Source organism: Melopsittacus undulatus, chromosome 1 (assembly GCF_012275295.1).
Source record: "Melopsittacus undulatus isolate bMelUnd1 chromosome 1, bMelUnd1.mat.Z, whole genome shotgun sequence".
Taxonomy (NCBI): Eukaryota; Metazoa; Chordata; class Aves; order Psittaciformes; family Psittaculidae; genus Melopsittacus; species Melopsittacus undulatus.
In genome coordinates this window covers 21,029,999-21,053,125 of record NC_047527.1, presented here as the reverse complement: position 1 = coordinate 21,053,125, position 23,127 = coordinate 21,029,999, and the positions used below count along the sequence as shown (strand labels likewise).

General features: G+C 50.1%; 1 protein-coding gene across 2 annotated transcripts; it reads right to left on the bottom strand.

Annotated features, from left to right (window-relative positions):
- Window positions 1-2,861: 2,861 nt before the first annotated feature.
- KLF10 (KLF transcription factor 10) lies at window positions 2,862-8,289 on the bottom strand. Of its 2 annotated transcripts, none has more exons than XM_034066776.1 (4): window positions 8,039-8,289; window positions 6,165-6,404; window positions 5,220-6,057; window positions 2,862-4,326 (listed from the first exon to the last, which is right to left on the bottom strand). In XM_034066776.1, the coding sequence occupies exons 2-4, from the start codon at window positions 6,393-6,395 to the stop codon at window positions 4,067-4,069; spliced, it is 1,329 nt and encodes a 442-aa protein (XP_033922667.1). In that variant the 5' UTR covers window positions 6,396-6,404; window positions 8,039-8,289; the 3' UTR covers window positions 2,862-4,066. The 2 variants fall into 2 exon arrangements, with proteins under 2 accessions (XP_033922667.1, XP_033922673.1); XM_034066782.1 differs by lacking the exon at window positions 8,039-8,289 and adding an exon at window positions 7,896-7,916.
- Window positions 8,290-23,127: the final 14,838 nt, after the last annotated feature.

The following is a 23,127-nucleotide window of genomic DNA, read 5'->3' as shown; positions in this document are numbered from 1 at the left end:
CCAAACAGTGTTCTTCTAACAAAGCTTCTGGATCATTTAATGTATTTCATACAATTGTTACCTGATTCATATCCCAGCACAGGAAGCACATTGGCAAGTGTTGCCCCTGTCTGCTCATGAGCATAATGAGATGACTAAAGATGTGTTGCTCTTGTTTTCTTACTGCTAAAGTATTGTATTTTCTTTTGGTGACAACAGAAAGCATTCAAGATCCCTGTTTTCCTAGAAAAGACATGGAATCTCCATGTGACACGCTCAGTTACATAATAAGACATATTCCAGAAGCATTTGCTCTAGCTGAATATCACCCCCCTAACCACATGCTCCAGGAGCAGCAAAGGTTTCTGCAGAAAACCTGTGGTACAGAACAGGGAGCCTGAGCCTGCAGTGCACGTACTCATTCATTCATCATCCCTCTTGACCTGATTTTGTGCTCTAACTTTTCCGGCAGCCTGCAAGTGTTTCCTTGGTGACCCAAGTTTGTTGCCAAAGCAGACAAATGAATCATCTATTTACAGTAAAAGTGGGGAGTTGCCAGGAGAATACCTGATGCCTCTGCATACTATGTACAAGCCTGAGGCCAACCGACAATAAAGCCCTTCCTCCTGGCCCTTTAGGAATGTGCTGCATCTGTGCTTATAGCATCACAGAACGGTTTAGGTTGGAAGAGACCTTAAAGATCATCAAATTCCACCCCCCTGTTATGGGCAGGGACACCTTGCACTAGACCAGGCTGCTCTAAGCCCCGTCCAACCTTTCCTTGAACACTGCCAGGGATGGGGCATCCACAGCTTCTCTGGGCAACCTGTTCCAGTGTCTCATCACCCTGGCACTGGGAGATGTTGTGGCACCCACCCCAAAACCAAGGCTGTACGGGTCCCCTGTCAGGATCACAGGACCAGTTAGTTAAGGGTAGCTTGAAAAAGCATTGCTGGGTGGTAAAGCTCAGGAGGAAAACCCTCAGAAAGCCAGGCTCTCCAGGCGGGATGGGTGGACAGGCTGCCCTGGATCGTGTCTGAGTTGCATCTGTGGCTCTGGACAAGCCGCCCCTGTGCAGGACCCCTCTTCTTTTAAAATACATTAGTTCACTCACAGAGCATTCAAGCCTCCCACAAATACTCCTGCTGTAATGGAAATAATTCTTCTCCAAACCACAAGGGAAAATGCTTGCTTTTCCCAGCCTTTTCTCTGAAGACATCCAAATCCTCCAGCATTGGCAAACACACGCTGAGGGCACATGCAGGGTACCCTGGCATCAGAGGTCCCCATCACTGATCCATCTTGGTTTGGGCAAGGGGTGGGATATGCAGACCCCAAGCCCTTGGGGCAGGCAGGCATTTTTTGCCCCCCCAAAGGGATCCCATCTCCCCCAGCACCCATCAGCAAGGTAAGCACACCAAGTGTGGGGCATACATGTTGCTTTGCTTTGGACACATCTCCCCTTTCCCAGGATAACTTGTGAGACCAGGATGGGGAATGTCTCTCACCCCAACTCACGCAATGGATGTCACCACTGAAGCATCAATTTTTATGTGTACACATGGCTTTGGAGATGAAGGCTAAGCAGCAAGATGGTTTATAGATACTTCCAAAATCTGCTTCCAGGAATATATGCTAATCTTTTGGATCCCTTTGGATCAGCTTTCCAGAGCCGGGTATCAGCACAGCCTGACCACAGCCAGCACCACTGGTGTTGGCATTCAAGTACTAATCATGGGGGTTTGCCAAGGGCGTTTTGGTTTGCATTTCTGCTTCATGACTAAACCCAAGCAGGAGGTGTGCTTATGGTTTGCATACAGGAGTAAGGAAATCCTAATTGCTGACAGAAATCTCTGGAAAATTCATGAAGTTTCCTGCCATGGAACCAAATTTGCCTGCATGATAGTTCAGCATTGAAAAGGTGTCTAACATTGCCCTTCCAACTACATTTTGCAGAGTAGGCTTGGGTTAACCCCCCCAGGTGGTTTTGTTTCCATTCAGCTCCATGGTTAAGCTTTAAGAAATGGCATATGAAGTAAATTCACAATTACAGCTCCACCTTGGGCTGGAAATAGTGGGAAGCATGCTTCGTACTGCTAAACCCTGTACTTGGAGTGAGCACCTCTGTTTTACCTGACTCATGACAAGACCAACAGCAGGGTTTCTCCCACAGCTTCCCCCTAGTGCCCTGGCAGGTGTTGGCAGGTCTGAGCACGTGGGTCCCACACCACCAGCACTGACAGCTGCAGCAGGGACAGACACAACATGGGAACACCCTTTTATTCCTCTTTTCTTGTACGGCAGCATAAGGGCATGCACCTGGGCAGATTGAAGCTCAGCTCCCTGCTGAGGTGAAGGGGTTCAAAACCCCTGCATGCACTGTAAGAGGGCCTGGATTCAAGGCTCAGTGTGCCAGGCAGGGCTGGTGAGGGGACCTGGATCATTGGCTTTTTGCAGGTGTGGAAGAGCTCCAGACCCAGAGCTGTTCACTACTTCATCATGTGCCTGTGAAATATAAAATCCCTTGAAGCAAGATGGCAGAGCAGGTCTCACACTCCCAGGGAAGTGTCTCGCTAGCACTGGGCTGCAGTGGTGTATCACCTGGGACAAGGAGAAAGGGCAGTGACTCAGGTTTTCCCTCCACAGGGCACTGCATCAGGCAGGGCAAGGCAAGGAGTGCCCCTGTCCTAAACACCCTGTGGGAAGGGCTGGAGTCAACAGACAGTGATTGCAAAACTTTGGATCCCTGCAGGCAGGAGCCAAGCAGCAGGAACAGCAGCCAGTGCCCGGCAGAGGCAGCAGCAGGCAGAGAACCATGCTGCCTGCCCACCACCCTGTTTTCCTTGCAAAAAGTTCTGCTATGAATCAAAAACAAGAGAAGGTGGTATTAAAGAAAATTGGGTTTATTGTAAACAAAGTATAAAGTACAACATAAGAAATGTGCAAATCTTTAAAGTAGTCACAAAAAGCGTATCTAATACACTATTGTCAAATTTGTCCACTTTCTGGTAGGTGTCCTCAACATAAAATGATAAAATAGAGATAGTGAAAGCTGATGCATTATTTGTCACAAAAGCTACAGTTTAAATTCTAGGCTGGTGTCTTTACTGCCTTGTTTTACCTTTCAAATCACAACTTTCTAATTTAATACAATACATAATATATCCATTTCATTTTTTGTATAAACCATCTCTCAAAGAATAACATGCTCAAGAAGCCCAAGAGTCTTGGTTTCTCCCTTAACCAACCCGAGCAGTTTCAGTTACAACATTTCTCTTAAAAGTGCCCTGTGTTCCTGCAGTGAACACAGCTGTGAGAGGGGGTGAATGAAAACAACACAGGAGCAGAAGCATTGCCCCATGCCCAGGTACAACCAGCTGAAGGAGCACAAAGCTTGCCAGAGAAGCTGGGACATTATCAAAGCTAGCGAGGGTTCAGAATCTCCCGGGCAGTGCCCCTGGGTGCCCACCCTGAGCCCTTCCAGACCAGGCTGTGTCCAACACCTTGTGCTGGAGCACCGGTCTCAAATCTCCAGGAGTTTGGCACCAAAGCATTGGTTACAATGGAGCCAGAAAATGGGTAGGAGAAAAAGATTCCTACCAGGAAAAGGTGGCAGAAGCAGAAAAACTGATTTAGATTATTTTACATGGGTGCAATCTGGGCTTTCATGCCTGCGCCCATATGCTGCTGTCTTCCTAGTCCATGCTGCACTGAAGACTGACAACAGGAAGTTAGAACCGGTGCTGGTCTCAAGTGCCAGCAGCAAACCTTCAGCAACACTTACACGTGACTGACCTCGAGTATCTACGAGCAATTTGCAAGATTTAGAACTAACACATGCTGTGCTCCAGAACCTTCCCTTTCTCTCTCTCTCTCTCCTTACCAGTGTAAAAGACACCCTCTGGTCCAGTCAGCCACCAGTTCTCCCAGCAACATTTTTGTGAGGAGCACAGACTGCCGCTGCCTCCCTGCTGCCTTGCCATCAGCAGCCGGTGTGGGAGAACCACAGACTGGGAGAAAAAGCCTTTTTCCAGCTGGCACATCCCAGTGACAACAGTTAATTCCACCGCCTTCAGCACAAGCCCTCTCAATGCACAGTGGCTGCTGCGGGAGGCACAGCGATGTCGCTCAGCTTGCTCACTTCCATCTGCCAGTTGGGCAACTTCTTGGCCGACAAGTGGCGCCGGGCGTGCTTCGTTAAGTGGTCACTCCTCATGAACCGCCGCTCACACATGGGGCAGGCAAACTTCTTCTCCCCAGTATGCGTTCTGCGATGGCGAGACAGTTCATCAGACCGTGCAAACCTTCTCTCACAGCCCTTCCAGCTACAGCTAAATGGCTTTTCTCCTGAAAGAATTACAGAGGAAGAAACCACTATGAGTACTAAGTGAGCAGCAAACTCCACTGCCTTGACCGTCAGAATTTGACTCTTTTAAAGAAAAGCTCCTATCATGACAGTTGAAAAAGAATCTACTTAATTAGATACATGAAATGTGAAAAATTGTTTACATACCAATATTTAAACGCACAGACTCACCATCCTTAAGGCTAAGCAATACAAAGGGTTAACTACTCTCTGGAACCAAACAATTTGAAGTGCTCTTTACATCTCCAGACAAGTTATTCTAATTCAGCCCCACGTGAACTGCAGATTGTGACAACTCAGCACGCCTAAAACTACCCTCTGAAACACAATCAGTAAGAATGCTTTGTGTACAGAGCTCTGGTTGTGCACTATGAGCCTGTGCTAAACGACATGTGACTCTTTCTGCTGCTGGAATTAAGAACTGAGGCATGGAGTAGTTACTCTAAAATCACCAAGGCAGGAATAGTTTGAAGTAGATCCCTACGTTCTTTCATAAAATGATCTCTTTTAAGTTTTACCCACTTCTAACAAAAGCATTTTTGAGGAGAAGCCTAATGAGGCATCTTTTAACTCTGGAAAAGCAGACTCTGCACCTGGCAAGGCTTTGCTTCTACACTCATCAGAAGCATTACTGGGTGCCCTCTGACATGAAGCAAGTCCAGCACACGCAAACTGCTGAGTCAATTTCCCCTGCGGGACATTTCCTGTCAGAGATTAGGCAGCATTATAATGCACACTGGCCATAAAAAGGATTTCATTGCTGCCCCATAATTTGTTCCATGAACAAATTCAGTAATCGCTAGACCCTTACTACCTTGTGTATGTAACCACAATTTTCTACATTAGTTTTTAACATCCAGCAACAATAACCAACCTGTGTGTGTTCTGACATGGGCCTTCAAATGTGAGCTCTTGAAGTACGTTTTCCCACATCCTGGGTAGCTGCAAATGTGACTTCTTATTCTCGAAGAATCAGCGGGAGGAGTGGCTTTTGCTGCAGAAGGTACAAAGCCAGGAGCAGGGGCAATGGGAGAGAGTCTTGTGCCATTTGGACTAATAATGGGAGCCTTGGGGCTCTGCACAACTGGCTGGGGCACAACAAACATAACAGCGCCCTTGGGAACTTGGGTACCCATGAAGACCATGGGCTGACACAGAGCTGGCTGCTGATTTGGCGCAGGGTTGGGCACCATGGCTGTCACAACGCTGTTGCTTGCAGGCAGAGGGACCATCTGGCAAATCACAGGCACAGGGGGGGCTCCACTGCCTTGGGCAGGACACGGCGGGACCACTGGGACAGCCTGATGCCTGCTGCTGACCAAGGGCTTTGTGAGGGCCACTGAACCGATGGCTGTTTCAGCAGTTCTCCCTTCCACCACTGGCAGCTCGCTGCTCTCATCATTGGCTCTGCTCAGCACCATGGCAGAACACCCTGAATGCTCTGCTTTCGTGTTTTGGTTACTGCCTGCTTCCCTCGAAACACCATCCGGGTATTTCAGCACACTGGTTCTCATCGGGCAGGTTTGGCGATTACAAAGCTGGGCATCGGCCGTGTGGCGAATAACACTCGTTGCCTGAGCCTTCAGGGGCTTCTCCACCTCTTTCTGAGGCAAGGTAGGCACAGAAGACTTGGCAGCCTCAGCCAGCAACTTGCCAGGGTGGACCAACTGCGACATCTCCAAGTCGGAAGGGCTGTATGGGGGAGTCAGGCACTGTGTGGAGGAGAGAGGCAGAGCAAGGGGAGGAGGGCACGTTACTAACACATCACTACACTGGTTGTTAAAAACAAGCATGCACACGTACAAATCCAGGCACTTACAAAAGCTGGTATCGCACTGAAGTCTGCTGCTCCAGGAAGCAAAGTCTCATCGCTCTCTTCTGACATATCAGATGCTGGAGTTATAGGTCTCATTTCTGCATGTTTTTTGAAGTCTGATTGCCAATTGCAGCTCATAGAAATAAGCGCTTCTACAGCCTCAAAATCACTTTTTTCAGGAGTCTTGTTCCAGAAATACCTACTATCTCTCTGTTTCTCAGTCATCATGTCCATTTCTTACTCCTGTTTTGGTTAGAGGGGAAAAGGGAACTTTAAACATGATACCAAGTTTTAATATTCTGCAGCTACTCATAAAATAAAGCACCATAAAAACCAAACAAACCAACCTGTGCAAGACAAATACACTTGGTCATGTGAAGGGTATGCCTATATTTCCCTGCCTCCTTTCTTACATAAATAACATTTTAATGAAACTGTTAGGAGAGAAATCTGGACATCTGGTGAAGATTATGTATTTTCTTGAGACAGAACTCCCCCCAAATCTTCAGCAACACTTTAAGGTATTCCACATCGCAAGTTTTGTGTTTGAAAGCTTAATAAAATCTTCACCCCAAAAACCCAAAGCTTCCTCCCCCATTCCACCCTCCGATTTTTGCTTTAAACACAGCCCTCGGTGTTGTGCTTATTTTGAGACACGAGGAAGGGCTGTATTGACCGATGCACACCTTCTTTTAAACAATAAAAACGTTCCAGAAAATACACAAAAGGTGTCTCCCCCGCACATGTACACGCAAGGAAAACCACCGACTTGGTCACTATCTGCCCGGTCAGCACACACAGGCGACCCAGGCAGAGCCTCCTAAGGGTGCACCACCATCATCATCATCATCACCATCATCACCAACGCAGCCTTCCGCCGGGACCCCGCGGGTGGGAGCCCCGCGTCTCTGCCAGACGCGGCCCGGGTGAGAGGCGCTGTGTGGGAGGCAGGGGCGCGCGGCCCCGGCTGTCCCCAGCAGCGCCCACGGCAGCGCCCGTTGGCCGCGAGCCACGCTCACCTCAACGCACCCCGCCAGCGCTGCCCGCCCCCGCGCTCCCGATTGGCTCCCCGAGCCCCGCGGCGTCGGCGCCCATTGGCCGGCGCCGCTGGAGGCGTGGCCCGAGGGCGGAAGGCGGGGGGGTACATGTGAACAAAGCGTGATCAGCGCCCGCGCGGTGGCGCGGGTACTGCCGCGCGCCGACCTTTCACCCAGTTCCCCGCGCGGCCGCCCCCGCCCTCGGGCAGGCGGCAGGAAGGGAGCCCGCCACCGCCGCGCGCCAGGCCGCGCCCCGCCCCGCCCCCTGCGCCGGGGGAGCCGCGTCTGCTCGGCGGGGCTGGGCTGGGGAGCGGAGCGGCATCCCCAGGGAGCGCGGGCCCAAGGCTCGGCCCTGCCAGCGCCCAGCGGGGGGGCCGGCTCTTCCCGGCAGCGCCGGCTCCATCCCCGGCTCCCGAGTAGCCCACCCCCTTCTGCCGCCTGGCCTCGGCTGACCCCGCCGCGCCGGGATCCCCCGCTCCCTGAGCTCCCCGCTGCCTCCAGGCACAAGCGGCCGTGGATCCCGCCGCTCCCTCGAGCGGGGCGCGCCCGGGCTCGCCCGCTCGCACGCACACCGGCGAGTGTGTGCCAACGGGATCCTGGCTCGTCTCGCCCGCCTCCTGGGGGCTCTCCCGCGGGGGTTCCCTCGCTGCTTCCCCTCGCGCCGCCCGGCAGCCCTGGTCCCCCAGCCGCGGCTCACCGCCTCAGCCCGTGCCGCTGCCCGCGGTCCCTCCTCTCGCCCGTGCCGCCACCCCGCTGCCGCGCGTCCCCTCCTGCTGCCCCGCCGCGCCATCCCCGGGGTCTCCACCTCCCCCGCGCCCGCTGCGGGCGCCGCTCGCTCACCGGTGCCGGTCCCGCCGCTGCCGGGCGCGCGCCGCCGCTCTCCGCACGCTGCCTTTATTTTCCTCTTTTTGTTCGCCGCTCCCCATTCAGGTGGCGGCTCCCCCGGACCAGCGCGCGGAGAGGGGGGGAGGGGGCGGGGCTCTCGGCCGCCCTCCGCCAATCACCGGCAAAGGTGTGTGAGGCGCCTGCCAATGGGCGCCCGGCCCCCGCGCGTGATCGGCGGCTGCCCCGCAGCGTGGCCAGTGTGTCAGCGCGGCGTGTGCTGGGCGCGCGGTAAGTCCCCGCCGCCGCCTGAGTCAGTGCCGGCCCCGCCCCTCTCCTTCCCCCCCGCCCCCCCGCGTGAGGGCTCCTGGCGTTTCCTCGAGCATGAGGTCACGCGGCAGTGGGGGGGGGGGGGGGGGGGGGGGGGGAAGCGCGGCCCCCGCCCTCCCGCCGGGCTGAGGTGGAGCGGGGCCGCTCCGGGGGGAGCTGAGTGCGGCACAGCCCCGCCGGGCTCCGCCGGCCTCCCCCGCCGCGCCTGGGCGTGCCCGGGAACCGCGCCGTGAGGCGGCTGCCCCGGGGCTTCACCCCGTCCCGTTGAAGGCCTGGCAGGCAGGGCTCCAGCCTGGCCCTCAGTGCTGCCAGCGAGCCCAGCCCAGCCCCGCAGCGGCGGCCGCCTGTGCAGCAGGTCGGGTGGGCGAGCCCGCGGGGTCGCGCAGCTGCCCACTCGGCAGCTGTCGGTCAGCCGGGTCCCGCTGGTTGCGGTGCTGCAGCTTGCGGCAGTTGGGAAGGGCGAGAGCTGTTGAGGTATTCTGCTCGGTGCAGAGCTGAGGGCGGGTTCGTTTTCCTGTCAGAAAGTTTGAATAAAAGCAGAGGCGGTGGCTGCGTGTGCTGGCAGCTGAGCCGCGGGAGCCCGAGCCAGCCTGCAGCTGGGGAGCGCTGCTTGTGCCTGGTGCTCCCCTGCGATACAAACTATTGCTCTTCGGTATGGCTCAGTTGCAGTTCTAGCTACCCAGCCTCGCTTCAGAGCTCTCCCCTCCTCCGCCTCGGCAGTCCAGCCTCGTTTGCTCACGGCATTTTTCTACTTATTTATTTTTTGTTCTTCTAAGATATGTCTTCCTGGTTTACCCTTTTTCAATAGTACTCTTAAATACGCCTTATTCCCCTCGTCAGCCAGTCCCAGTTAGCAGAAGGGGTCTGACAGCAGGTTATGTCATAGAATCACAGAATAGTTAGGATTGGAAAGGACCTCAAGATCATCTAGTTCCAACCCCTCTGCCATGGGCAGGGACACTTCCATTAAACCATGTCCTCCTGTAACTTGCCCGGAAACCTCCCAGAATGTTTGGGTTTGTCTGAAAGTGAAATAAAAATGCTGCAATAGTAACAAATGAGCAGTTTATTCAGCCTGAAGGAAGAATGAAGGTAGAATAATTGCAAAACATGAGCGCTGAGTAAAAAATAGAAACCAATTCTTAATTAGTTCAAAGATGGGTATATCAGCAGCACAATGGTAGTTTTATTCCCAGGAAGACACTTTTTGGTATTGCTTTAACTCCAGCATTTCACTGATACATGGTGTTTCTGTTAGTTGGCTTCATGTTTTTAGCCTATTTGAATCCGGTGGGATGTGCTTGCCTATTGTGCCCCCTGCACTGGGCAGTGTTGGGATCCCTCTCTTCTCACTCTTGCAGCTTCCGGGATTGTCATGTCTGATAAAACAGCTTGTGACTCCCACAACTGTTCCTGTTCCCTAACCCAGGTACCTGCCTGCCTGCTGGCCATGACTGCCAGGAAACAGATTGGCTTGTCTTGCCTTATCTAGAGGGGATTCCCAAAAGAGAATTTCCTTCAGAATGATCCAAATCCTTTTCACTAATAGCAACAAATAAGTGTTTACAATTTACTCCACTGGATTCCACATCTCTGAATGCCTTGACGGGAGAAAGTATGTTTACTGTCTGTTTCCCACTGAAATCAACAGGAAAAAATGCTGCTTGACTCCCAGAACATGCTCTCCTTTGCCAAAAGGTGCTACCGTCACATGAGGCACAGCTGGGGAAAGACTTTTGGGCTCGTCAGTGCATCTCTCTGCATCTGTTCTGGGTGAAATAGAGGTTGTGGAATTGTTACCTAATAGTTCTTGGTGAAATCCAATGTTTCCTGTTTGCGGCACAGGTTCTGTCATGGTTTTTTGTGATTGTAATCGTTTTTATATAAAACGTTTTGAAATAGCTTTTGAAGCATCTTACTGCCCCTGAAACTAAATCTGTAGGAGTTGCACCAGCATTACAGTTTAACCCTCTGTGATAAACACACTGACAAAACCAATAGCTTCTTCCTGTATGACACCAGAAAATTAGGCAGATCTTTGTCACTCCTTTCACTCTGACATGTATGTAATGCCTATACACAAGTTTTACTGATAGCGTGAGAGCTTTAGTGTTAAAAATCTAGTGGCGAAGGTGAATTAAAGGTCTGTAACGTGAAATCCTGTTACCATTTTTAGTTTGCTTGCTGTGGCAAGATGGTGGAGGTGTGTGCTGGACTCTTTGGGGATGCTAAGGGGATCCTGCAGTAATTTTCTAGAAGAAAGCAACTGTTTTTTGGAGAAAACAGGATTAGTTTCATGTAAAATCAAAAAATGAAGAAATAAGTATAGCAATGTTTGAGCTGGATCACTTGCCTTTTGGATTTGTCATAAGGGCAACTTTAGGGGACACTGAGTGAGGCTGTTGTAAATACTTTGCAGTTTTGGCTGTGTCTGTCTCCGTTTATGCAACATGAAGTAAGATGTGAGCCAACACTGATGGGTACTTCTGGCCACTGCTGTGGTATAACTATGAGAAAATAACAGCAGGCTGACTTGCAATATCAGCTCCTGCTATCCCAATTTGTTATTTTCTTGCTCTTGTCTCCTCCTGTCCTTGCTTTACCTCCTTAACTATGTTCACTTTGGCTTCCCGTAAGACTTCTTGGCTCTTTGCTGTTGTTGCTGTGAGTTCTGCTGGATCACCAGCAGTGGTGCTTGCAGCACCACTTCCAGCAGCAGTTCTTTATTAGTCCTCACAGCCCGCCTTTCCCAGTTGCCACCCAACCTCATGTGCCCTTGGCACACGCACCAGTTGTTAATACTTCTTAATGCACCTTCCTTCCCGTGACATCTGTGCTCTGTGAAAGCCTCTCCCCATGGCTGTTCCCAGTCATCCTGCCAGAACCTGCTCCACACTGCCTGCAGCCATTCATACCGTGCCACCTCTTCAGCCAATTTCAGGATTTTCCCTGTCAGTTCCTCTCCAACCACTCCATACCAGACTGCTCCTAACTCTGCCTCCCCAGCTGCCATCTTTATTGGCTTCTTTTAACAAGCTCATTTCAACTTTAATTTCCAGAGCAACCCTCCACAGCTGCTCTTCCTTTCAGTCTGCTCTTCCTGTTACTCAGGAAGCCTCCTGATCATTGTCCCTTCACCTGTGTTACAGGCTCTTCTCACCCCTGGGGTTTGTTTCCACCATGTCAGTGCTTGTCTTCTGCTGCTGCCATCCACATGCACAGGACCTTCTGGCCCTGCCAGTTTTGCATTATATGCTGACTAGGGCAGTCAAAGTGCCCAGCATGGCTGGGCCTGGTAGGTCAAATCCTGTCATGTTTTCTCTCTTCATGGCAGATCTTCTGGTGAAGTCTGGATGCTGACTGTGGTACTTCGCAGGCAGCATGTGCTGCCTGGTGGTGATGTGAGGGACTCACAGGGTAAAGGACTCTGTGAGAGGGCAGAGAGGAGCTTTGCTGCGCCTGTCCTTCACAGGCAGGCTTGACTGTCATCTCAGTGGCATGTCCCATACCAGCATTGCTAGCAGCTGACCTTGGCTTGGGGAAGAGCAGCCCTTGGAAGTGGGGAGACTCAACTGCTTCTGACTCCCATGCTCCATGTGTCTCCCCACAGACTTTCAGTCTTTCCTGAATGCACAGCCAGGAGCCCTGCATGTGTGTTGAGCTGTTGTTCCCCCCCCTCCTCCTGCACTGGCATCGCCTGCCTTGTGTTCTGCATGTGAGCTGTAAGGCAGAACTGTCAAAACCACTTCTCCCAAAAATAATCTCTGCTTCAGAGGCTGGAAAGTGTGACAGCTCATTTTCATATGCAGAACAATGCAGTGGGTGTCCGAAAGCAGCTGAGGCTGAGGGGGTGGCCAGGGAAAGGCAGCTCTGAAAGGGCAGGAAAGTGGCAACAGGGAACATGAGAGGAAGGACGGAAGGAAGAGAGAAAACTGAGAATGGGGATGGGTGAGAGGGCAGCCGGAGGCTGAAAACAGCAAGCTCAGGACAAGAGAGGGTTGTACAGGGCTGGGATGTTCTCTGCTCCCTACTACTGCTCATGTTCATTTATTAGTAATTGGGAAAGTGTCTCTGCTGCTACAGACAGCAGTTGCAGAGCTTTTGGGGAGGTGGAGCATACAACCAGCAACAAGACAGCTTCTCTCCTTTTTTTTTTGTCTTCTCTAAGTTCTTTTCCTTTCCTTTTCATCCCACATTTTCCTCATACATCCCAGCCTTAGGGAAGACCTGCTTTGTCCTGGGTCTGCAATCACTTATTAGAATATTAGATGAAAACTAGAACTTGTCAAAACTGCACTTTATGGGGTTTAGTTTGCTTTACCAGTTTGATGCCAGACAGAGCAAGTCCTGTTTGGCTGGCAGCACCATGTTCCTCCCCAGCACTGTGTGATGCTAACCCCACTTTCTGTGTACACACATTCTACACAGTATTGCTCATGTCCTTTTTGTCTCTTGAGCATTTGTGGCTGTTCCTGAATCACCACAGTTCCAGACCTGCCATGCCTGCTCAGCACTAGTCAATGGAAGGCTTCAGAGGCTGTTAACAGCACTGCTGCTCTAGGGGAGAAAAAAACCCTCAAACACCCCTAATGAAGTCCAGGGCAGGTAAGAGAAGCTTCTTCTTGGCAAGTGAGCGGTTTTGAACAAAACTGATTTTCTCCAGCGATCACTGGAAGCAGTTGAAGGATCACTGTCAGTTCACATGTATTTTTCGTTTATTTTCCCAGGGAAGATGGGGATGTGGTTTTATGCAGCCTGGGAGAAAACAGACATGTCTGGGTTTTTCATTGGGAAGATGTTTGTGATTTTGATTTTTAAGCACTTGTGGGTTATTTATGTATGCCTATTACACTATATCTTAAGTGTAAATTTCCCAGAAAACCACCTATCCAGGCTCCTCTAATGTGGAAAGCTAAATTGTCATGGGGTTGGGAAGAAAATTTGCAGCATGGCTGGTAAATCACTGGCCACCTGTGTAACTGCAGTTCTGTTCATCAGTCTAAGGCTGCCAGGCAAAACTCCAGTCTTCTGAATTTTACCCTGCTCTTAGGAAAACACAGCTCTGTTATCTGTGGCTTATCTTGCCTTTGGCATGCGGAATTAATAAAGTTGCTCTTTTATCCTAAACTCTTGGCTTCTGCATACTAACGAGGAAGAGCCATTTTCCACTTCTTGGGACTGGACATCAAGGGGTATTTTTAAGCTCTGATGTTATATGTGTACCTGTTTCACAGAAAACTGGGGGATAGGTGGTTATTTTGATCAGAGCAGAAAGAACCTAGGTGAGGAAATGATTGCTTCAGTATCCCCTAAAGACTGTGAGGGGTTTTAGATTCTCTTCTTTTAGTGCAGGATCAGGTTGTACACCAACCAGATCTTTCCTCAGGTCCTGTCGCTGTCACAAGAACTGTGTAAGGACACTGGACGGAACAATGGTACCAGCTACAACCCTGCTTCCCATCCATCTTTTTGGAAGGTCAGCCAGAATGGGTGTCTGGTCAGCTCAAACCAACCATTGCACACTTGCTGCATGAAATCCTGGCAATTCTCTATAGTGGAAATCAGGAGTTAATATTGGAATGCTTTGTTGATTCTTTCCATGTAGATCATGCTTCCTATTTCACTTCACGTGGTGTAACCATGTGTTTATTTTCTGTTAGTATTTTGTGTGGTCTTTCTTCACTTGTGCAATGGTAGCGGTTTTGTTGATACTCCTGGTAAAGGGCAGCATTGTTGGGTCCTGTGCATGGTGTCAAGATAGGCTATTTCGCAAGAAAATGGATACCTTTGGAGAGCTGTGGAAGCGTATGGTAAAGTGCCACTGTTAATTTGCAGGCAGAGCTTAGAAAATATCAGAAAACATAACTGTTTTCTACTTGTGTCCCACCACTTTGAATGGTGTTATTTATTATATTTGGAGTTTTCCCAATGTCATGATTTATTTAACTGTTTAGTATAAAACCTGACTTATCAATCTGAATTTCTGCTAGCAAATTCATATACTTAGAAGCTGAACTGCCAGCCAGTAAGAGGAGAGGGAGACAGCATCTAGGCACTGTAGAATGAGCTTGTGTAGCTAGCAAAGCCACATGCTGTGATCAGATAAAAGCTTTTCCCCAGTGGAAGCATTAAAAACACATTTGGGTGCTTTTTCATGCCAAAACAGAATTTACTTGTTACACAATGACTTAACACCTGCTGCATTTCAAGAGTTGCTCTGATAGCTTAAATCCTGGTGGTATGAAGGAGGTGAGATGGTAGTGTGGCCAGGGCATCTTGTGTGATGCATCAATATGGTGTAGAAGTCAGGAGGGACTGCTTTGCTGGTAATAGCATTTCTGCACCTGCTGTTACAGGTATTTTGATAGAAGTCATGTGAACAAAGGTCCTTCTTTTCTTTCAACCTATCTACCTTTAATAATTTTAAACTATTGACTAATTTCAGCCCCATATGACAGATGACATAGAGATATTAACAGCTCCTGCAGTGTTAATTTGTTCCTGCTGCTACTTGATCCCACCTTCACTGCATACCTGTTAGTTTATCTTCAAGCAAGCAAATAGTCTCTGTACAGGAAAATGCAGGTGCAAAAATTGAGATAGCACGTCCTACATACAGTACAGACCAAACTGCATCCACTTTAGCTCCCAGCACCCAGCGCACTCCCGTATGTGTTGGCAGGCCTTGATCTCTCCCATATCCGGATGCTGTCTCTTGCCAAATGCCTGGCTCCCATACCACACCCTTGGCATCCTGGCACAAAGCACACCACTGGCATGCTGTTAAGCAACCTACTCGCTATTAGTAATTGATTTTTTTCTCTCCTTCAGATGTCACAGGAACTAAGGGCAGAGGGGACATTTGAGGGACCTGCAGAGATCAAAGCCTTGTGTTTCATTTAAAGAGACGTCGTAAGAGCCTCAGATAGATAGCCTCTTGGCAGCAATATAAGGATTGAGCAATACTATTTTTTTTAAACAAGAGCCAATGTGAAAGCCAGCTTGGTGTTCCTCAGTGCAAGTATCTCCACTGTGGTTTCAGATCTATGCAAGGGGTTGCAGAGGAGATCCCTGTTTACTCTCCAAATGTGCAATGTGCAGAGATGGTGTTGGCTTTGTCAGGGAGGGAACCCCTGTCAGTGGAGTTGCCCTCATGACCAGAAAAACTTGCCCAAAGGTTTTAAACAGGTGTGCCAAACCCCTGGCCTTTGCAGATGCCTATGGAGCAGTTTAGCTGGAAATCATGCAGGTTATGCAAGGTGCAACCCACCCCAATCACCTGTGTGGCAGCAGGCTGCTGGCATCTCACCGCTCCCTGAGTTCTCCTTTGTGTGGCTCACTTTGCCACAGGAGATATGCAGGTTGGGCTTGCAGTTCACTGCTGGAGTCACCTTTGTCCCACAGCTTGTCCTTGGAGACACGCTACACCTTGGTCCTGTATATGTTCACTCTGCCAGAGCCACATCATCCTGGTTTCAGCTGGGATAGAGTTAATTTTCTCCCTAGTAGCTGGTGCAGTGCTCTGTTCTGGCCACAGTAGGAGAACAATGCTGATAAACACCTATGTTCTAGTTGTGGCTCAGTATCACTTATCCTGATTGAGGACTTTTCAGTCTCTCATGCTCTGCCCGTGAGGAGGGACACAAGTAGCTGGGAGGGAGCAGAGACAGGACACCTGACCCAAACTAGCCGAAGGGGTATTCTGTACCACAGCACGTCATGCCCAGTATGGGGATGGAGTTACCTGGAGTTACCTGCGGAGTTACGGAGGGGAGTTACCTGGAAGGACAGATTGCTGCTTGGGTCTGGATGGGTATCAGTTGGTGGGTGCAGAGCAACTCTATTGTGTATCACTTGTGTTTATTGGCTTTTATTCCTCTCACTCTTTTTGTTGCTTACTTTTCATTATTATTAGTATTAGTATATTTTATTTCAATTATTAAACTGTTCCTATCTCAACCCATAGGTTTTACCTTTTTTCTAGTTCTCCTCCCCATCCCACCAGGGGTGAAGGGAGAGCAAGCAGCTCTGTGGTACTTAGTTACCAGCTCTTAAACCATGATGCACAATAACAAGGAGAGGGACCATGTTTGAAATGGCATGCAGAGTGTCAAACTGACCTCATGGAAGCTCTTCTAGAAGTGGGGAGCATGGGCTTGCTTTACTGACAGGCTCTCCAGTATGCCTGAGTCCATGTAGCTGGTTATGGGACCCACAACTCTGCAGTGATTGCCAGCCTCCAAAGGGTGCTAGAGATTTCCTGGTCTGCTGAGATGGGGGCCCAGCGAGTGATGTGCCAGAGTTAAAGGGCTGGCAGGCAGCTCTGTGAAGATATCATCAATCTGAACCCATCTCCTGGTCCAGAGTCTCCTCTCTATGTGGGGAAGAAGGGATGGTGATGAGGTCAATGCCTGGAAGGGTGTAGATGTGTAGGCACGTTTGTTGCAAAACAGCCACAGAGGGCTGTGGAGTGTTGTCTGTGCTATGAGTGCACTGGCACAGGAATCCAGGGAGGCCTGGGGAGGTGGGAAGTATGCTGGCATGCTCTTGCTCATCTTTTCCATGTGTACAAATCATCTGCTCCAAAGGACCCTTGTTACGAGTATCTGGGGAGTGAGCCAGTGTCCACTGTTTGACCCTGGCTCAAGCTGACTGCTTTGGGCTCAAGGTTGTTCTCAGGTACAAATAAGTGTGCCTGAAGTCACCTTGGGTGGAGTTCATCTTAGATTACGTGGTTATAACACAAGCATCTGTTTTTATAGCTCTTTTTATAGTCAGTGAAATGCTACTATTTATAAACCACAGGGTTCAGGCATGTTTCATTTTACCTTGATGTGCCATGATCTGTACTTTGAGCTCTGTTGGCTCCATCTCCTGCCCTGATAACAGAAGCCTGGACAGCTACCACAGGTGGCTTAATCTACAAAGCAGGTGAGGTGAGGTGGATCCCACCATGAGTGCCCACAAGGCCAACATCAGCTGGGTAGAGGAGAGTTTTGTGGAGGGATGGACTGAGTGAGCTTAGGTCTGCCTGTTTGCTGGCTGTTTGGCATGTGGGTGTTCATGTGTGTGGCTGCAGTGTTTTTTCTTTCCCTTTCAGTATTTTTCTAGTATTTTCCTGTTGCTGACTTAACCTGAGGTGGGTTTTGCAGGTAAGCTCTGTTTTTACACCAAGAGGAATGGCTGAAGCTTAACAGATGCATTCATTTTCAGCATGAGCCTCCATAAAGCCTTTTCAGTGGGTGCTGTTGAAAAGTAGCTGCTTTGTCATAGTATTGGGATGAAAAGATTCTTGCAAAATACTGTAACATCTCTCTTTCTGTAAGGGCTGAAAATGCAGATAGTGGGCAGAAAGGGGGCTGTGATTCTGCAGTTGGTAATCCCAGTAAAGTGAACTGTTTTGAGCAAGGACTGAAAAGTAGAATGTGAGAGATCTCTACCAGAAGAAAAGATCAGATTGTTGGTTTTGAGAAGCAGTCCTGAGGTGCTCTGTTTATTTGATGGCACCAGTTGTAAAAGAAACATTGATATTGTAACATCTGTGTGTGTACATGTGTTTGTTTTGCAGTTGGACCAGTTTTAACTATCAGAAAACAAATACATCCTGCTCTGCATGGTTGGGATCATGGCACTTACTAGGAACCATCTTCAGATCCCTTCCAAAAAAAGACATTTCCTGCATCAATGTGAGAGTGAGTGAAAGAGAACTCAGGGAGTGAGGGTCGGGGGGTTCTTGTGCCCACAAAAGGCTTTGTCAGATGAAGTGGGTCAGTTTTCTAGCCTTCTGCTTGTATATTCATCCTTCTGCTGAGCGAACCTGGATGCACAGGCAGTGGATGCATCCTGTTCATATCAGTGAGCAGTTACTGGGACCAGTGCTGGAACATGAGTACAGCCAAAAGAAGAAGGTGGGAGCCCTTTGTCTTGCTTTGTCTTCAGGAGGCTTTGGTCCAGGTCAGCCTCATGAGGCTCTGTATGTTCTAGGCTATAATGTTCTATGGAGCAGGTAATGTTGGTAATAGTTCTCCAGAAAGCTTTGCCTGCTCCTCAGTCAGGCAAAGGGCTTTCAGGTTCCCAGGACTGCTTGCTTCTGGAGAAGTCCTGGTAACTCCTAAAGCTGATGTGACACCCCCTTCTCCACCCCACTATTTTCTCGCCTATGTGAGCTGCATTGTCACACAGCAGATGTCACAGTCTGTCACAGTTTGGATCTGTTTCCTTACATGCAGTTAATTAAAGGCTCAGTTCTCATACAGGAGCAGCTAACGGTGTTGTGAATACTTGCAGCCATAGTGAAATAATTGACACATATCCTGGTCAGCATACCTGTGGAAGGCAGAACTGACACACTAGTGTATGTGTATATAAAATAAGACTGTGTCTGGAAAGCATCTGTTAAAGTAAAACACAGCATAGCAACCCACACTGAAGGAAGCTTTAGGGATCCAAATTAGGATGGCACAGATGACACAGCAAAGCCGTGTGTTTTAGGAGCAGACCTGCATGTGCCTCTACATGCCCAGACCCCTCTCCCTTCTTTGGGATGACTGTTAATAGCACGCTGTCTGGTCTTCCCAAAGTCAGAGGGTGTGTGGGTCCATTTGGTTACTGCAGGGCTATTTGTCAGCTCTGGATAAATGCCCTTAAATAATCCTGGTGGCACTGAGTGTTGGAGATCTCAAGACTTTAGAAACTTTGGGGGCAAATTTACTCTTGTTAAATAAGCAACGAGTATTGATTAGATCATATGACAGAGCAACAGAGCACTCTGTCAAATACCACAGGTCACTGGAGTTCATTTTTATCTATTTATGTACTCAGAATTCCTTGAAACAGTTCCTTTGGGGAAAGAAATACTAAGTCTTTACTCCTGCAACTCTATATCCTTTCATATGCACAGCCCTGTGCACACAGATAGAAGGATTTTTGAGACTGCTTAAAGATTTGGATGCTCACTTTGTTTGTTTTAGTTGGAGACTTGGATCCCTTAGGCAGATTTGAAAATCTCAGCCATAATTCTTTGCTTATTTTAGTACATAAGGGCAAGATGTTTTCCCTGTTAAAATAATTTCTAAATACTCTTTTCTTGCTGCCATAAAATAAAAGCGTGTTTAAGTGGAATTATAAGAAGCATTTGTTTCTCTGGACTTACCTATTTACCTTACTCATTTGCTGGTTTGTTTGCTGAGGAAGTTCTTAAGTCACAGTCTGTCTGTATTTGGTACTGAGTAGCAAGGAGCATGTCAGAATTAAACATGCCGATTTATAAAGACATTTTATTATGATTATTTATACAGCTTGAACATCCTGGAAAGGTTTTTCTCATCTTTAATCTCTCAGCAGTACAATTATGTGTCTGGCCTCAAATATATGTCAGGAAAACACCATATAGCCCTACCAAATGCAGTTGCTGTGCACACAAACATACACAAAGGTGTTGGGTTGCAGCAGTGGGAAAAAAGCAGGAGTGTTCCATGTAAACAGAGGTCAGTGGGTGAAAGGCTGCAGGGGCCACGTTCGCTCTGTTTATGTGAGTCCCTCTCATGTTGCAGAGGCAGTTTGTTGGCCAGGAAGAGGAAGGCACAGCCTGCCTTGGTCAGGCTTCCCAAGGTGGCTTGTTAAACTAATCCCTGTGTCTGTGGGGTGCTGCTGGCAGCTCAGGGGAGCTCAGCCACGGGGCACATGATCCTGGTGCCCTCCCAGCAGCCTAGCTGTGAGTAAACCGTGGGCACCCACCTTGGCAGAGGCTTCTCTTCACCTCCGCTCCCTGCCTGTCTCCCACATGGAATCAGCTGTGGTGGGGTGGAGGCCAGCCCTCTTGCCCTGTTATCAGGACAACTGTGGTTTCAGGCTGGCATGGTCAGCATGGCTTTTCTGAGCTGCCTGGGTGATGGAGGAGGTGAGCTGGTACACTACAGTATGCTGGGGCAAGCACAAGTGTGGGGAAAGCAGCCCATTCTTGGGCCTAACTTGGATTTTGTTGCCACTCTTTTAATACAGGATTAGACTCCCAGTTTAGGATGACATTTTCCTCCCACTGGGGAGAGGGTTTTCCTGGGAGTAGCACACCAAAATAAACAGGACTCTCTGGAACTTGCTTTTACTCAGGGTGAGCAGGGGACAGACCCTTTGTCCCCAGCAGTTTATCAAAGGTGCTTTTTCACTCCCTGTTTCCTCTCCAGCTTCAAGAACAAGAGCCTACAAGTCTTGGAAGGACAGCGTGCCTTGCAGCTGCTGCTACAGTGGGAAGAGCTGAGTCCTCACATGGAGCACCAGTCACCTTCCTGGAGCACTGGCACCTTCTCCCACACTCACCTCCTGAAGACCTTTTTGGTTTTTCAGTTGCAGCCTGGCTCCAGTCATGCTCAGGAGAGGAGCCTATGGCTGTCCCAGGTACCTGTGGTACCTGCTGTGAGCCCCTCTGTAGGACTTGTGTTGCCAGGCTGAGGACACGCTCCCTTTGCACGCTCCCAAATACACTCTGGAAGGACTCTGGTTGGGTAGGAACAGCCACAGACTAGCCTGGAGGCACCAGTCTTTTCCCATGGTGCCTACCACAGGAGCAGCCCCGTGTTCTGCTTGGGGGCATGGGAGTGTCCAGCAGCTCCTCTCTGCTCCACGTGGGGAAGCCTTTGCTGTGAACTGACAGCGCTGATAGCAGGAATGAGAGCTCTGTGTCCATCCATCATCCTTTGGGAATGCCTGCAGACATGGTCACTCACAGCTCTGGAGAGGCCTGAGGGGGACAGGCAGACCACCACCTCACCCACTCTTTGGCTGTTTCTCCACAAGCACAGGACAGAGACAAAAGGGCCTCCTGGAAATCTGTTGTGATCGCTGATTTAAAAATCCCACAGAAGCTAGAATCATTTAACAGGCCTCTGCTCATCCTGTCCTGTGGTTTATAGTGGCATAGAAGCTTCACATGAATCATGAACTAGGTACCAAACACTGTGCTCCCATGTGGAGCACCACAGCTCTGCTGCCTGTATCAGTTTGCTCATCTGGGCAAGAGAGCCTGAATTTCCTTTAAAAAAATAACATTCTTTTTTAATGCTGAAACAATTCCTCCTGATCACTGTAGGGCCTTCCGCTAGTTTGAGCTTAGCTTATTCCAGACCAGCTGCTTCATATGTCATGGTGCATGTCCTCAACTTCACCCTTCCATTGTACGCCTTATCTGACACCCTGCAAAGCTGGGAACTGTACTGGGTAAAGAAATTACTGGTTTATCAAACGTCCATCACAGGGACATGGCACAGGAGTGCCCCAGAGCCCAGCATTGTGTGTGTGTGTGTAAAATAGAGTTTGCAAGACAGCATGTTTTGAGGTGAAGTAGTCACAGTATGACACAAACAGGAGCTCAAATATCGGTCTGAGTTGGGGGATCTCCTGTAGTGACTGCAGCAGTCACTGCAAAGGCAGTAAAAGTTCACACACAGAAAACATGCCCAGTGAGAGCAGGCAGCTGAAGCCAGTCTGACTGCCCTCTCTCTATGCATCCAGTGCCAAGGGTAGCACATGGAGCAGAAGGGCTAGGCCATGGCCTGGGACCTGCACCAGCTCCTGGGAAAGGCTGTTGCTGTAGGGGAAGGTGCCACAATGGACTGCAGGGTCTCCATTGTGTCAGGAGCACCAGTGGCACCACATCCCCTCTCTCTTCTCCCCCACTGCCCATGGCACATCTGGAGTGGTTTCCTGCAGTGCTCAAGCTGCATCCAACATAATTGGCTGCAGGCTTAATGGAGTTTGGATGGCAAAGAAACTCCCTGTTCTGAGCAGGGTGATTGCCTCATGGTTGTCAGTGACTGCGTGGTCTGTGTGGCTGTGCAGTACCATAGCCACAGCCCCGGTGCTCACAGCCAGGTGAGCAGCCCCAGTGAATGGAGAGCTGAGCACCACGGCCTGGAGCCAGAGCTGGGCACGGGCAGTGGGCAGCAAGAGTACTGCTGGGCTTCACATGCCGATGCAGGCTGCAGGTGGCTCCTCTCAGCTCGCTGACAGCCTGGTTGAACTGCACAGAGTGCCCGGGCAGGCGGCACCCTGCAAAGCCTTGGCTCCATGAAGGCGGAGCAGCAGCGGCTCGCGGCGGTGGGTGCCCATGTGGATGTGGATGGGGTGTGCTGTGGGTGCAGCAGGGTCCAGCCCTTCTCAGCACAGGCAAGAGGCAGACTGCAGATCTGGCAGGAGTAGGGGAGCAGCCACCAAGATGCACTGAGCTAAACCAGCCTCACTCTGAGGGTTTGATTTCTTTCATGAGCCACCAAAGAGAGCTCTGGGAGCTGAGCTGGAACTGGGAATCCCTCTCCTGTCCCTGCCTCTGGCAGCCCATCCCTCCGCTGCCTGCATGCACCCCGGCAGGATCCCACCCACCCTGACAGCTGCTGCCACCGGCCTGTGGGAGAACTGCGTTGTGGCTCCATGGAACCCGGCTCACCAGCCCTAGAGGATGGAGGGCTGGGACTGCTGGGGAGCAGTGGCTGAACTGGGGCCTAATCATGGCACACGGGAACCCGGGGGCTCTTCCCTGCAACAGGGGAGCTGCCTGTTCAGCAGGGACTCCCTAAAGCCATCTGGAGGATGTGTTAAGAGCAAACACTGCAAAGCATTTCTCTGGCTTTCCTCTAGCTCGCAAGGGGAAAACCACCAGCCTCGAAATCTATTCTGGTCTCGCATGTGTCTCAAGTGGAAAATTTCAGCTGTGCTGCTCTAGGCTGCCGGGGTTACGGGAGGTGAGGCCTGGCTGCTGCTGGCTCCGCACGCAGGGAGGGATGGAG

What these genes read in the sequence shown, in the direction of transcription:
- KLF10 (XM_034066776.1), bottom strand. Translation starts at nt 6,395, where the DNA reads ATGGACATGATGACTGAGAAACAGAGAGATAGTAGGTATTTCTGGAAC. An exon ending in TCAGTGCGATACCAGCTTTT is followed by an intron (nt 6,058 to 6,164) that starts GTAAGTGCCTGG and finishes TCCTCCACACAG; the next exon opens with TGCCTGACTCCCCCATACAG. An exon ending in CCATGTCAGAACACACACAG is followed by an intron (nt 4,327 to 5,219) that starts GTTGGTTATTGT and finishes TAATTCTTTCAG; the next exon opens with GAGAAAAGCCATTTAGCTGT.